The sequence below is a fragment of the Pterocles gutturalis genome, unplaced genomic scaffold (assembly GCF_000699245.1).
Source record: "Pterocles gutturalis isolate BGI_N339 unplaced genomic scaffold, ASM69924v1 scaffold44426, whole genome shotgun sequence".
NCBI lineage: Eukaryota > Metazoa > Chordata > Aves > Pterocliformes > Pteroclidae > Pterocles > Pterocles gutturalis.
Window position 1 is genome coordinate 1 of NW_010107041.1, and position 12,385 is coordinate 12,385.

Sequence of the window (12,385 nt, forward strand, 5' to 3'; positions counted from 1 at the left end):
TGTGCATCCGCCTACATCACTCTCTGCCAGCTGTGTCCTGGGGACAAGGGCTGCTCTGACTTCCCTGGTGGTGGCCAATGCCGGGTTACCCATTAACTCTCTGCTGCGAGGCCTGCTGGGGACAGGGCTTTGTTTTCAGGGCCCTGTGAAGCCGCTGGCTTTGGCCTTTCCTGCGACGCTCTGGTTTCTCAGTGGGATCCGGCCGGTGCCGGAGCAGCCTTTTCTGTCTGAAGGCAGCCCCGTTTGCAAGGGAGGGTGGCCCAGGGGCAGGATGCGATCATGGTGGTGAGGGAGGGGACAGGCCTGTGGCCAAAGCCAGCTGCAACACTGCACACGGCCGCCGAGGTTCCTCTCCGGGTGCTCTTTGCCAGGCTCCTCTCAGCTGCCTGAGGTGTGTGAGACCAAGCAAATAGGATGGTGACCTCCCACCGAAGTGACAGAGGTCCCCTGGGAGGGGGGTGGCAGGGTGCCTGGTGTGCAGGGCAGGCCAGCCTGGGCCCCCCTGCCCAGCAGGAAATGAATCCCCGTCGGGCGACGTCTTCCCGGTGGGGCACTGCAGTCTCCCTCCCCACGCTGTCTCCTCCCCACATCCTGCGCTTTGCTTCTTGGCGCTGTGAAATAGGAAACTCCTGAGTGTTTCCTCTGCAGGGACTCCGCAAGAATGCTGGAGGCCAAGTCCTGCTTCGAGGCAGACAGCCTGAGCAAAGGTGAAGGTCAAAGAGCTGCCGTTGCCGACCTCCCCTTGAGTTTGCAGTTGCCCTCGCACATGCTGGGGAGCTGCCTCCGGCCCAGGACAGGGCGATGCTGGTGCTGAGCGCTAAAGAGACTCCAGATCTTGCTGGGAGCTGTCCTGGCCCACTCAGGGCCCCCTCCCTGCTACTCCCCGCCCAAGACAGAGGGACTGCTTAAAAAAACCCTGCCACCTCTGAGCTGAGCTGGGAAAAGAGCGGTGTTTAACGCCTCAGAGCGTGCCCGTGTGTTGTAACTGCTGCTCAGTGTCAGCGGCAGCAAGGAGGAGAGGCGTAAGCGTTCGCAACTGCGCGTCTCCTGGGTGGGCGAGTGGGTGGCAGCCAAGGGCAAAGAGAGCTTTTGAAACAGGAGGGAGGAACTTGGAACTCCACTGGCACAGTGTCCTCGGGATGTGACTGCAGCCCAGGTGAAGATTTCTGCCCAGCAGCCTGGGCTGCAGGAGAAATCCTGGCGGCGATGGGCAGTGCCGCCACAGCAGCTCTCACACCCTCTGCCTGCGAGCCAGGTGTGTGGGGGCTCGCCCCCTCCTTGGTGGCCACCAAATGCCTGGAGGTTGCGTTTTCTAGTTTCCAGGTCTTGTTTATGGTGCCTGAATCTCCAACTCTAAGGTCTCTTCAGGAGACTGGTGCAGCGCTGAAGAGAGGTGTCTGCTGCGTGGGCATGTCTGTGTGCAGGGACCCGAGACCTGCACGTGCATCTGCCTCCACAGCCCCAGAGCTTGCAGGTGGGCAGCTTGCACTGAGTGTTGAGCTCTGGGGTGAGGGTCTGCTGGTCGTGCACACACCGCCTGCACAGACCAGCAGAGGAGGGCGTTTCCTTCCCTCAGCTATTGGGAAAAGGATATTTTTGGAAACCCAGAATAACCAAAGAAGATGGACTGTGGACCTTCTCCGCAGTTTCATTTCTCCTAATTTAGCACTCAGAAATATGTTTAATTAAAAAATGGTTTATATAAACATTTATAGTCTAACTTATACAGTGGGAATATTTATATTCTGAGCCTTTATATTGATTTTAAGCATTTTTTCTTTCAGGTTGAGATTGCCTCTGTTCAAAGAATCAGTAACATACCAGGAATACACAAGGTCTTAAAGACCACTCCATTCAGCCAGACTAAGCAAAGCTTCCACCTAAAAGGAATAAAAAATAAACATGGCAGAATTTACAGGTTACAAGGAAACCTCAAATCGGCACCTACGATTCAAATTGCAGAGTCTTAGTCGCCGCCTTGATGAACTGGAGGAAGCAACCAAAAATCTGCAGAAAGCAGAGGATGAGCTGCTTGACCTCCAGGACAAAGTTATCCAGGCAGAAGGCAGCAACTCCAGCATGCTGGCTGATGTTGAAGCCCTGAGGAAAAGAGTGCTGAAGATTGAAGGCAAGGATGAAGAAATTAGGAAGGCTGAAGAGCTTTGCCGGTTAATGAAAGAAAAACTTGAAGAAGAAGAGAGCCTCACTCGAGAGCTGAAGTCAGAAATCGAACACCTTCAGAGGAGAATGGCAGAGCTGGAGAAGCTGGAGGAGGCCTTTGGCAGGAGCAAGAACGACTGTACGCAGCTGTGTCTTAGCCTCAATGAAGAAAAGAACTTGACCAAAAAGATATCTACAGAATTAGAAATGCTTCGAGTGAAAGTGAAAGAACTGGAAGCATCTGAGGACAGGCTGGATAAAACTGAGCAGAGCTTAACAGGTGAGTTAGAAAAACTGAAATCCTTAGCGCTGAGCTTTATCACTGAAAGAAAGCAATTTAATGAAAGAGAAAAGCAGAATGAAAAAATAATCCAAGAACTAACACAGAAACTAGAACAAAACAATAAACTAAATAGGGCGGATCAAACTAGAAATGCATCCAACTTGCTAGAAAGGTCATCAAATAATCTCCTGGACAGAAATGATTTGAGAATTGAAGATGACTTGACTTCAGTGTTACCCTCTAAGGAGACCAGGAGGAAGGGAAGTGTGGATTACCTGAAACATGTAGAAAATGAAACCAGGAATAAATCAGAAAACCAAAAGAATAAAAATCAGGAAGATAACAAAGTGAAAGATCTCACCCAAGAAATTGAGAAACTTAAAACTCAGATCAAACGTTTTGAATCTTTAGAAGACGAACTTAAAAAAATGAGAGCCAAAAACAATGACCTGCAAGACAGTTACTTGAGTGAACAGAACAAAAACAAGCTGTTAACAGGTCAGCTAGAAGAAATAAAGATGCAAATAAAGAAACAGAAAGATCTGGAGAACGGAGAGGTCGAAAATGAAGATACAAGCTTTTCTAGCAGGGGAAAACATGACAGACCTAAATACAGAGGTGTCACAGCTGATTTGACGGCTGCCAAGCACAAGCCAAGGGAGTTCTCACCACCACAGCGCCGGGAAAGAGCAAGAAACAGAGATTTCTCTGTCAATAATGACAGCTACAGTCACAGTGGCAAGCAGGTGCCCAGTCCAAGCTTAATGAACAGAAAAGCAGGAAAAGCATCTGGTGTGTCTGCCATTTCAGACACTGCTGTGACAGATACAAAAAAACTGGAAGAGAAATCTTTAGTTTCTGCTTTTTCTTCTGGTCAGAAGGAAGGCTGCAGCGTCCAGAATGAGGGGAAGAGATCAAAAGAGCAGCCGTCTGTCCTCAGCCGATATCCTCCTGCTGCACAGGAGCAGAAATCTTGGAAAGCACCTTCCAAACCTGTTGGTGACACAGGCCTGAGATCCAAGGCTGAAAAGCCATCTCAGGTGCTCCGTGGCAACTGCCAAACCGGTGCTGATGCACGGGATGAAAAGTCAAGCAAAGGAGAATCAGTGGCTTCATTGGCCGAGAAGCTGAAGACAAGTCAGGCAGAAGTCAATGACTGCTCAGGGGACACGCTGCTCGCCAGGGGAAATCACACCTCTTCCAATGGCACAGCTTCAGCATACAGGTATCACCTCTCCTCCCATGTGTCGGTGTCAGACTCCACAGGCTCTAAAGCAGAAGCAGCGAATACTTTGGCTGCATCACACAGACAGCCCTTGGAGGGGAGGGCTAAAAGAGCAATAATCTCCCAGGAAAAAGAACTCAGAGACACATTGCTTGAAAGTGGGAAGCCTTCAACACTAACAAAGCGTTCCCATCACTCCAGGAGTCAGGAGGACATTCTGCAGATTCTCACAGGTCTTGATAAAGAAGACACAGAGCAGTCTTCAGCTTCAGTACTGGATCATGTAAATGCTGGCTTAAAAACAGACTCCAAAAGCATGCAGAGTAATCAGGAAAAACTTAATTCGGATGAAGAATTGGGAAGAAGCAAAAAAACAACCACTCAGTCAGATTTTGAGACAAGAAAGAAAGTCAGTTCCAAGCAGTTCTCCAATTCCAGGGGAGTTTTTAGAGCATCACTTTTTGAAAATGACAAAAACACTGTAAACGATGAAGACTCCACCAAGTGTATAAAACCATCAGATGCCAGCACTGCAGGATCTAAATCCAGAAGGTCATTCAGCCCGAGAGAAGCTCTGAGATCAAAAGCTGTCATTAAACCTGCAATTGTTGAAAAGGATATGAAGGCAGTTATGGGAGGGACTGTTTCTGAGGCAGAGTCGGAGAAACAGAAGTCTGTTTTTAAAATGGTAACAAATAAAATGACCAGTAGCATCACAATCTTCCCTTCTGAGCCAACAGCTCCAAGGGGCAGTACAGATATAGCAGCAAAGGAAAGGCATGTTACCACTAGCAACATCAGAGTTGCTCCAAATGAGCCTTCACCAGTAACAAACAATCTCACCACACCCTTCGAGATATCGATTAATAAAAGTGCTCTGAAATCATCTGAGACAGACAGGATTGGAGAGGCAGCACTGAGAAGTAAAGCAGAAACAGTGGTCTCCAGAAGCAGCATTACGATAAAGACTTCTGAACTCACCGAGAGGAACAGTGAGCCACCTTCAGAGACAATCAGCTGGAAGAGCCATGGCTCTTCAGACGTAGCTTCATTCGAAACAAAACATGTCACTGTGAGAAGTTCCTGGAGAACAAGACAAGGCTTACATTCCCTGGAGGATTCTCAAACCAAAGTGGAGAAAAGTGCAGCTTCCAGTACTACAAACATGTGTAGGTCCTCAGTGGACCTCTCAGAAATGGAAGGGAACAGTGCAAGAACAAACTCCCTGGATCACACCTCAGCAAGGACCAGCGCCACAGCTAATTCCTGGAGTGTCCCTGAACTGGGGTCCCGAAGGACCAAAAGTAACTTGAGTGCATCGGAACTGCTAACACGTCGGAGCTATGCGAGTGATCCTACTGCAGCTTCTGCTTGGCACCGGACCACGTTACCTGTAAGTATCCTCTGTTAAACACCCTTTGTCTGTCAATTGATGAGGTTTTCCAAGTTGCCTACGAGTTGTAGGGTGCCTGATTTGAAATTCTTACAGCTTATTTCCTGAAGTGCTGCCCTCTCCCAGCTCCTGCTATCTTTGGTGAAGCATCTCATATGTGAAGTACCTGACTTAGACTTCCTGAAATTAGATCCATCTGTTTGGGTCTTGTAATGCCACGTGAATAACTATATAGAAGCATTTGGTCTTGCCAAGATCAGAGAAGACATAGTCACAGCTTATGTAGGACATGGTATGCTTTTTAGAGAGGCTTTGCATGGCGCTGTCAACTTGGAGTAGTAATGAAAAAATGATGGAAATGAGCAGATTTTAGTAGTTCGTGCCTCAGGTAGAGCTGTAGCTGTAGTGGCAGCTGTAGAGATCTATCTCCTTTTGGTTAAGAGCTGCATGGTTTCGCCATGTGAAACCAGCGTTCAGCTCTGGTCTGGAAATGCTTCCCCGGCATCTCCTAAACAGACAAGCGGTGGCTGGTTACACAGGGCTGCTCCCTTCTTGGTCTGTGTCACTATGCCACCTGAAAAGAAGCAAGAGCCACAGGGATGGCTGTGCTCTTTTCCTGTTCCTTTGGCTGGTACCAGTGAGGGGAGTCCCTCAAAGCAGGGCTGACACATGCAGACAGTTGTTCTGGTAGAGATATACTTGTCACCGGAGCTGCAGCCTCCATCGTATTTCAGGCGAGCTCTCTGGCACCAAGTGCTCTTCCAGTCCATTAACCCCCAGGCTGGTTCATGCTGCAGCTCCTGCCTCTGCTTAAAAAGCAGTAAAACTTAGAGCTGCTCTGAGCAGCTGCTGCCATTGCCAGTCTCCAAGAGGAGCCCAGCTGACAGATAGGCTCATAACTGAATGACTGGCACTGACAAAGGTGAGGTGGTGAAGATGTGAAAGGAGTTCTACATTTGTAAAACTTGTCTTCCACTTCTCTGGCAATGACCAGCCCGGAAGAATTTGCACCATTGCTTTGCTTTGCAGAGAGTCTGTTGCCTGGTGTTATGAAGTGCAAGTTGGTCTTCCAGCTACATTTGGATGCTGACAATACAGGAGGGACCTAAGGCATGAGGTCTGCCATTCTTCATCACCAGTGAGCAACCTAAATTCCCAGTATTGAAGGGGACGCCTAGGAATGGCATCACCCAGGCGCTGTGCTTGAAGCAGGTGATGGAAGTCATAGGGACAAGGGTGTGTGCACCCCACTTCTGTCCCACCTGTAGCGTGGGAGATTCGAAGCCAAGATCATCTCCCTGCCCAGGGTCACTCCTGGGTCAAAGGCAGTCTGTACTTCTCTTCCATGAATCCAGGCAGAACTGACATGAGTGAAGTTGTCCTGGATAAAGGCAGCTTGTGTGCTTGGGAAATGGGAGACCCTTCCCTGGGCCTCCCTTTATCCCAAGAGTCTGAATTCACAGCACCCGCAGCCTCCATTCTCACAGCTGAAGAACTCTCCATTTGCAGATGGGCTCACATGTGGTCGGTCATGGAGCCCTCAAGGGTGGGCACTCATATTTCTTTCCCATCTTCCCCCTAACAGCCCACCCAGGGCTGAGTTGCTCTACAGTACGTTCTGCAGGTGGTCTCAAGGTCACTGTCAGATCAAATTCGCAAGCTATGCGGTGTGCCTGCAACAGCAGCTGAAGAGTACCTGACAGTGCGTCCTGACCTCTGCGTGGTCAGCCTGGGTATCCCTGATGAATTAGCCTTGCCTGTGTCTGAAGTGACAAGCAGTCAGCAAAGCGATCGTGTGCTTAGTTCACACAGGGCTGCTGAGTATTGAGTTAGGAATTTCTCTGCAGCATACTTCTTTAAAATAAAATCACCTTGACACCACATAGTCACAAACTGAATACTTGGTCAGAAATTAAATATATTTTTAGCTTGTAAATGAGGAGCATGAAGTTACCCTGAAAGGCTGTACCTACACCAAATTGTGCAGCTCAAATTACTGCATATGCGCTTGGAAAAAAAACAAACCAAACTCCAAAATATCTGCCTTTGAAGGGTATCTTCAGGCTTATAATATGCCTCATATCACAAGCAGTCTGTTTCTGATGGGATTTGTGTTTCAGTTAAAGATGTACCTGTTTCTCTGGCAGAAGGCTTGGCACTGATCTGTTGCTGACTTTGCACATTCAGCTTTCCTGGGAAGGCATCACTGTTCCCTCTTCCTAGCTCCACTATCCAAAGCCTGAAATTGCCGTAAGAATCCTATTTGGGAGACACAGGGTCTGTGCTGGTTTTGCCAAAATACATCTTCTCTTCCAGGAAATGCTCATGATGTCTGGCCATTTGCTGCAGCACAGCAGGAGGCTCAAAGCAAGCTGGAGGCTTGGCCCCTGCCTCAGCCCGTTGCTCAGGACAGATCCAAACTGAGCACCTGGAAATAATTCTTGCAAGGAGATGCCAAAGCACAAGGTGTAATTTCAGCCTTCTATTTGTGTACTGCTGATTAGGCAAATGTCCCTAACGAAGGTACAGGAGGTATTGGCAGCTCTTAGCAGCACCTCTGCTACAGAAGCATTAGCCCTTTGGAGCACTGCTTTGAGAGACCCAGAGAGCAGTAGGTGCTGAGGGATGGATCCATCACCAGCTCCCTCTAGTGCTTGCAGCCAGCCTTTCCCAGCTCCCGTGAAAGACCTGAGGAGATGCAAGACCTCAAGCAGTCTTTCTGTTTCAGATAATGAAGTCGGTATTTCGCTGGTGTGATGTTTGACTGCTGAAAAGTCTGAATTAGTCCAAAAGCACTGGCAGGCAGCGAGCAGACAAGCAAACAGCAATGCAAGATGAATGCACTTAATTCATTTTTCTCGTGGCTATGACATTAATATGACTGGAGTTGGGCTGTGTGCTGCGTACATTAGGTAGAAACTTAAAGGTAGGCTTTTCTTCAAGTGAAGCTATGCATACCTTCTTATGGTGGGTGGCGCTCATGGAAGAGTCTTCCTGGCAGTATCCAGGGACGTGCTGCCTCTCGCCCCTTCTCTCCTCTGCTTAGGGTCTGATAGAACATCCATCCATCTCCATGTCCCCTTTGCTGACTCCACATAAGCTTCTACTTAAGCAGCCAGCCATGCCACATCAGTGTTTTCATCTCTCCCTGGATCTCAGTGACTTTGTCCAAGGGTTCTGTTCTGTTTTGTGCAAATCCTGGGGGGTCACGGTCTGTTCAGAGCAACTTCCCAGGTGCCTGTCAGTGACTGATTGTCCTTTGGGATGCATGGAGCATGCTGAGCTCTGCCCTGACCCGGCTCTGCTGTGGCACCAGGATGTATTGGTCTGCATGGCCGACGCATGGAGTGACCAGCCTGAGGGTCCCTGGCTCAGCTCTTGACCTGTGAAACTCTTTGAGAGCAGTGTATCTGGGTTGGTAGTCACAAATTCACGCTGCTGACAGCAGAGATGGACCAACACTGTCAGGTGCCCAAGGGGAGGGAGCTCCTATATGCTCAACCAGTGGCATCATCTCTAAAGACAACTCCTGTAGCAGAAACACAGAGGTGCCTAGCCCCTGCAAAGCTCTCTGGGTACATCGAGATGCCTGCCATTCATAAAATTATCGCCTCACTTTTAGGAGCAGCCTGGCCCACCATGGTAATCTCCGGCCCATAGTTGGTCGGAGGTCTCTGTGGAACCTGTCCCTGTGTTGTGCCTCTTCGCTGAGGTGGTGCTGCTGCTGCTGCTCACTTCTCACTTCTATTGTAGGGCTTAGATCACAAGGGGGAGGTCAGGTCCAGTGTTTGCTGGATGTCACCCACAGTGGGACCAGTTCAGGGCACATGTTTGCCCATTCAGACCTACCAGATGTCACAGCTTCTTTCTGAGAGGCCGTCAAAGCTTAGTGTCCATCCCAGAGATGCTTTTCTGCCAGGCACGGGGGCTGCTGCTTCTCCCTTGCCTGCTATCCCTTTTGCCACAGGGCAGGGTCCAAACCTGTTACCAGCACCTGCAGCCCCTTCACAGGGCTGTGCCGTGCATGTTTCGGTGGACACCACGCCATCCCCGAAGTGAGCAGAGCTGAGAAAGCCTTCAGTAGCAGTGCAGCCATTGCGCTTTGCCCAGTAGCTGATCACGTTATTACAATTGTAAGTTCACCATCGTAATGATTTTGTTTGTTTCTCGTTCTGATGTGCTGGTGCTTTACGGTGTGCTGGAACTTGTGGATAAAGGAGGTTTTCCAGCCAGCACCAGCACTGCCATCTTCCCAGGGAGCTGGAGGGTGACAGGGACTCCTACCCGCCGTGAGTCACCGCAGGGTACAGCCTCAGTAAGACACGGATGCCCCAGCCAGCCCTAAGGCAGACTGGAGGTGTCTAAATCCTAGGGTATGAGCCCATAAACGTCTCTGCAGACATGCAAGAAAACATGAGTGAGTTTAAAGTGCCATTTAGATGCCTATAGCAGGAAAACAGCGTGGGACACTCCCACGTCACATCATCACTGCCAAGAAAAATGGGAGATTCAGTAGCTGGCCACCCCCCACCCCTGGTAGTTAAAACTCAGAGTTAATACTTTTAAGAAGCTGCTTTAGTCACTAAACCATGGAATTTTCTGCTGATAGTCCCTAGTGGACATGAGCACTCAGCCAGTCAGCCTGAGCACAGGCTTGTGCACAGGTCACTCAGCTGACCAGAAGATTCCACACCCATAACTTGGGTTAAAATTACTGGATGGTTTAACAAAAAAAATCTTTATGAAATAGCACATAAGTGAGGACATGCCAGACCTGGCCTGGTGGCCCAAGTCCCTCCTTGCCAAAGGGACTCAAGCCAGCGCCGCGCACCCAGGACCAGGAGTCCCGTGCTGTTCCAGAGCCCTTTGTAGTCCCCTGCCCCAACCCTCTTTATTTTCCTTCACACAGGATGAAAGCAAAGATTTTGTGCCCAGTTCCAGAAGAAAACAATACGGCTCTTCTGAGTACCTCTCACAGGTTGACACACCAGGGAAAAGGCTGGCCATCAAAGCAGAGCTGCAGGACCCTGAATCCAGCCCCCACACACCACTGGGTTTCCAAGCGGAGGAGCAGGTATGTGAGGTCAAGGCCCACACAGAAAAGAGAGTTACAAGGCAAGAAGCCAATATCTGAACTGGCCTCCCAGAGACATATCTTGGAGAAATTGTCCAAAATGAATGTTAACCTATAAGGAGAAATCCAGTCTTAAATTAGCACTGCCCAGAGGTGGAGTGTCTACTGTCTTGCCTTGGTAAATTACTAATTTTCTACACTGGTAAAAAAGTACTAGCTTATTTTTCTATTCTAAGCTTGTTTCAGCTAGCTTTATGGCTAAAAACATTCTCCGTGGAATAAGAGGCACTGCATCTAGTCATCTTCTGGCATACACTGGACAGCCAGGAATGGAAAAAAAACACATTTGGAGATACAGAATCAGCCCCTGACTTACCTGCTTCAGCCGGCTGCTGTACTACTAGAGTGGTTGTCTGTTGCTTCATACATGCTGCTCTGCCTCCTAAAACACACAGAGAAGTGGAAAATGGCCCACATTACAGTGACTATGACTTACTGCCTGAAATATGAAAAAAAATGTGTATTCCAGCCTCTTCACAGGGGGCTCCCTTCAGAGGAGATAGGGGTCTGGGCAGATTTTAATTCCTAAGTGCACAGCCATGCATATATCTGAACAAAAGACTTTCTTTTTCTCCTGGCATTCCCTCTTTGCCAGAGCAAAGTCCGTCTTTCCCTTTATGGATCACCCACAGCAGGAAGTATCTTAAAACCTCAAACCTGTTGTCGGGTGTATCTTACTGGACAGGCACAGGAGGTGCTGAGTCTTGATGTGAGAGCAGCAGGACTGCAGCGAGGCTGCTGAGACGCCGACATAGTCATACCTCTGCGTGAAGCTGCACAAAATTAAGAGCCCAGAGGGACATGGTCCCAGCTGAGCTTTGCAGACTGGCATTCAGAGATAGGTAATGTTCGCAGTAGGGAGTAGTGAACTGACTCTGTCCTTGTTGGTGGCTGAGGAGAGGGACACGAAAGCAGTGCTCTGTGTGGTCACCGAGAGGTGTTACCCACAGTGACAGTTGTCTGGCTAGATGCATGCTCCTGTACCTGAGGCGGTGCTGTGCTTCCTTTGCGCAGATTGGGTCAACAGCAAATAAAAACTTGGGTGACGTCAGGTCCCTGTGAGATATACACCATCATTTGGATCTTCTGTGTTGCCCAGACCTCCACTGACTGTACCAGGAGCCTGAACACCTTGCACATGGGGATGTGCTCTGACGTTAGATCAGCTCCATCTTCTCCGTGTTGTCAGGTGTTGTGCATCTCGCAAGATCCACATCCTGGGTGTGGAAGTGGGTGCAGGGTGAGCTGCAGCATAAAAAAGATGATAGGCCCCGCCTGTGTGGGGCACGGCTGGGTCATTCTGCTTTGGGCTTACTCCACTGGAAATGCTGGCAGAGCCTGTATCTTCCAAACTGATCCTGCTACTGCCCTACCCTGCCCCACCGTCCAGTTAGGAACCTCATGGACTTTGGGATGGCTGCCTAAGGGCAATCATGATACTCTTCCCCAGAGCAAAAATGCTGCCAGAGGCAGCTGCGGGTCCTGGACAGTCTTTGATGCTGTGGGGTTGTCTCTTACAGGATGCTTCCCATGTCTGCCGGACAACATCTCGGAGATGAGTCGTATTGTCTTCCACTCAAAGAACGTGCTGCACAGTGGAGCAAGAGACAGGACAGTACCAGGCTCATGGGCGTCACACCTGTTTGTGAACTCTCCAGAGGCTTCAACTAGCCTGAAACCAGTTTTCTAATGCAATTTTCAAGGTACAGGAGCTTTACCAGTGAATTCTTTTTCTTCAGTGCTGAAGAGGCAGCTGCAGAGACTTTGCTCAGGGGACGCCCACTTTTCATCTCTGTACCTGAAATCTTAATCTTCTGCATAGGATGATAGTCTGTCTCCATGTGGAAACCTTGACTGCATAGCCACTCTGTGAACGATGGTACTCCCTGGACAAGAGAGAACTTCTTGTTAATCACTTGCATGTAGACAAGATCCCAGAAGTATCCCTGTGACTACAGTCCACCAGCCCCTGACAGCTGACCTACACAGCTCCAAAACTGAAAGCTTTCAGTTCCCTGGGAGCGTTTGTCTTCTCCTAATACACCCATGTTGGCTTGGGTTGTGGTCAACTCAGTACCTGTGTTCCCATCACCTTCTGTCTCTAGGCAGGAGGAAACCATTCCCCACTGGTTGCTTTATATAAGAGGGAAGGAGAGCAGAAAATGTTGTTTAGAAGCAGTTTATTCCCTG

At 49.3% G+C, this 12,385-nt stretch overlaps 1 protein-coding gene across 1 annotated transcript; it reads left to right on the top strand.

Moving 5' to 3' along the window:
- Window positions 1-1,902: 1,902 nt before the first annotated feature.
- On the top strand, window positions 1,903-11,754 carry LUZP1 (leucine zipper protein 1). The gene is made up of 3 exons (XM_010087966.1): window positions 1,903-5,061; window positions 9,971-10,135; window positions 11,716-11,754. The coding sequence occupies exons 1-3, from the start codon at window positions 1,903-1,905 to the stop codon at window positions 11,752-11,754; spliced, it is 3,363 nt and encodes a 1,120-aa protein (XP_010086268.1).
- The last annotated feature ends 631 nt before the right edge of the window (window positions 11,755-12,385 follow it).

Excerpts from the sequence above, each read along its gene's own strand:
- LUZP1 (XM_010087966.1), top strand. The coding sequence starts at position 1,903 with ATGGCAGAATTTACAGGTTACAAGGAAACCTCAAATCGGCACCTACGA. Across the intron at positions 5,062-9,970 it reads GGCACCGGACCACGTTACCT|GATGAAAGCAAAGATTTTGT; the intron begins GTAAGTATCCTC and ends TCCTTCACACAG. Across the intron at positions 10,136-11,715 it reads GTTTCCAAGCGGAGGAGCAG|GATGCTTCCCATGTCTGCCG; the intron begins GTATGTGAGGTC and ends TGTCTCTTACAG.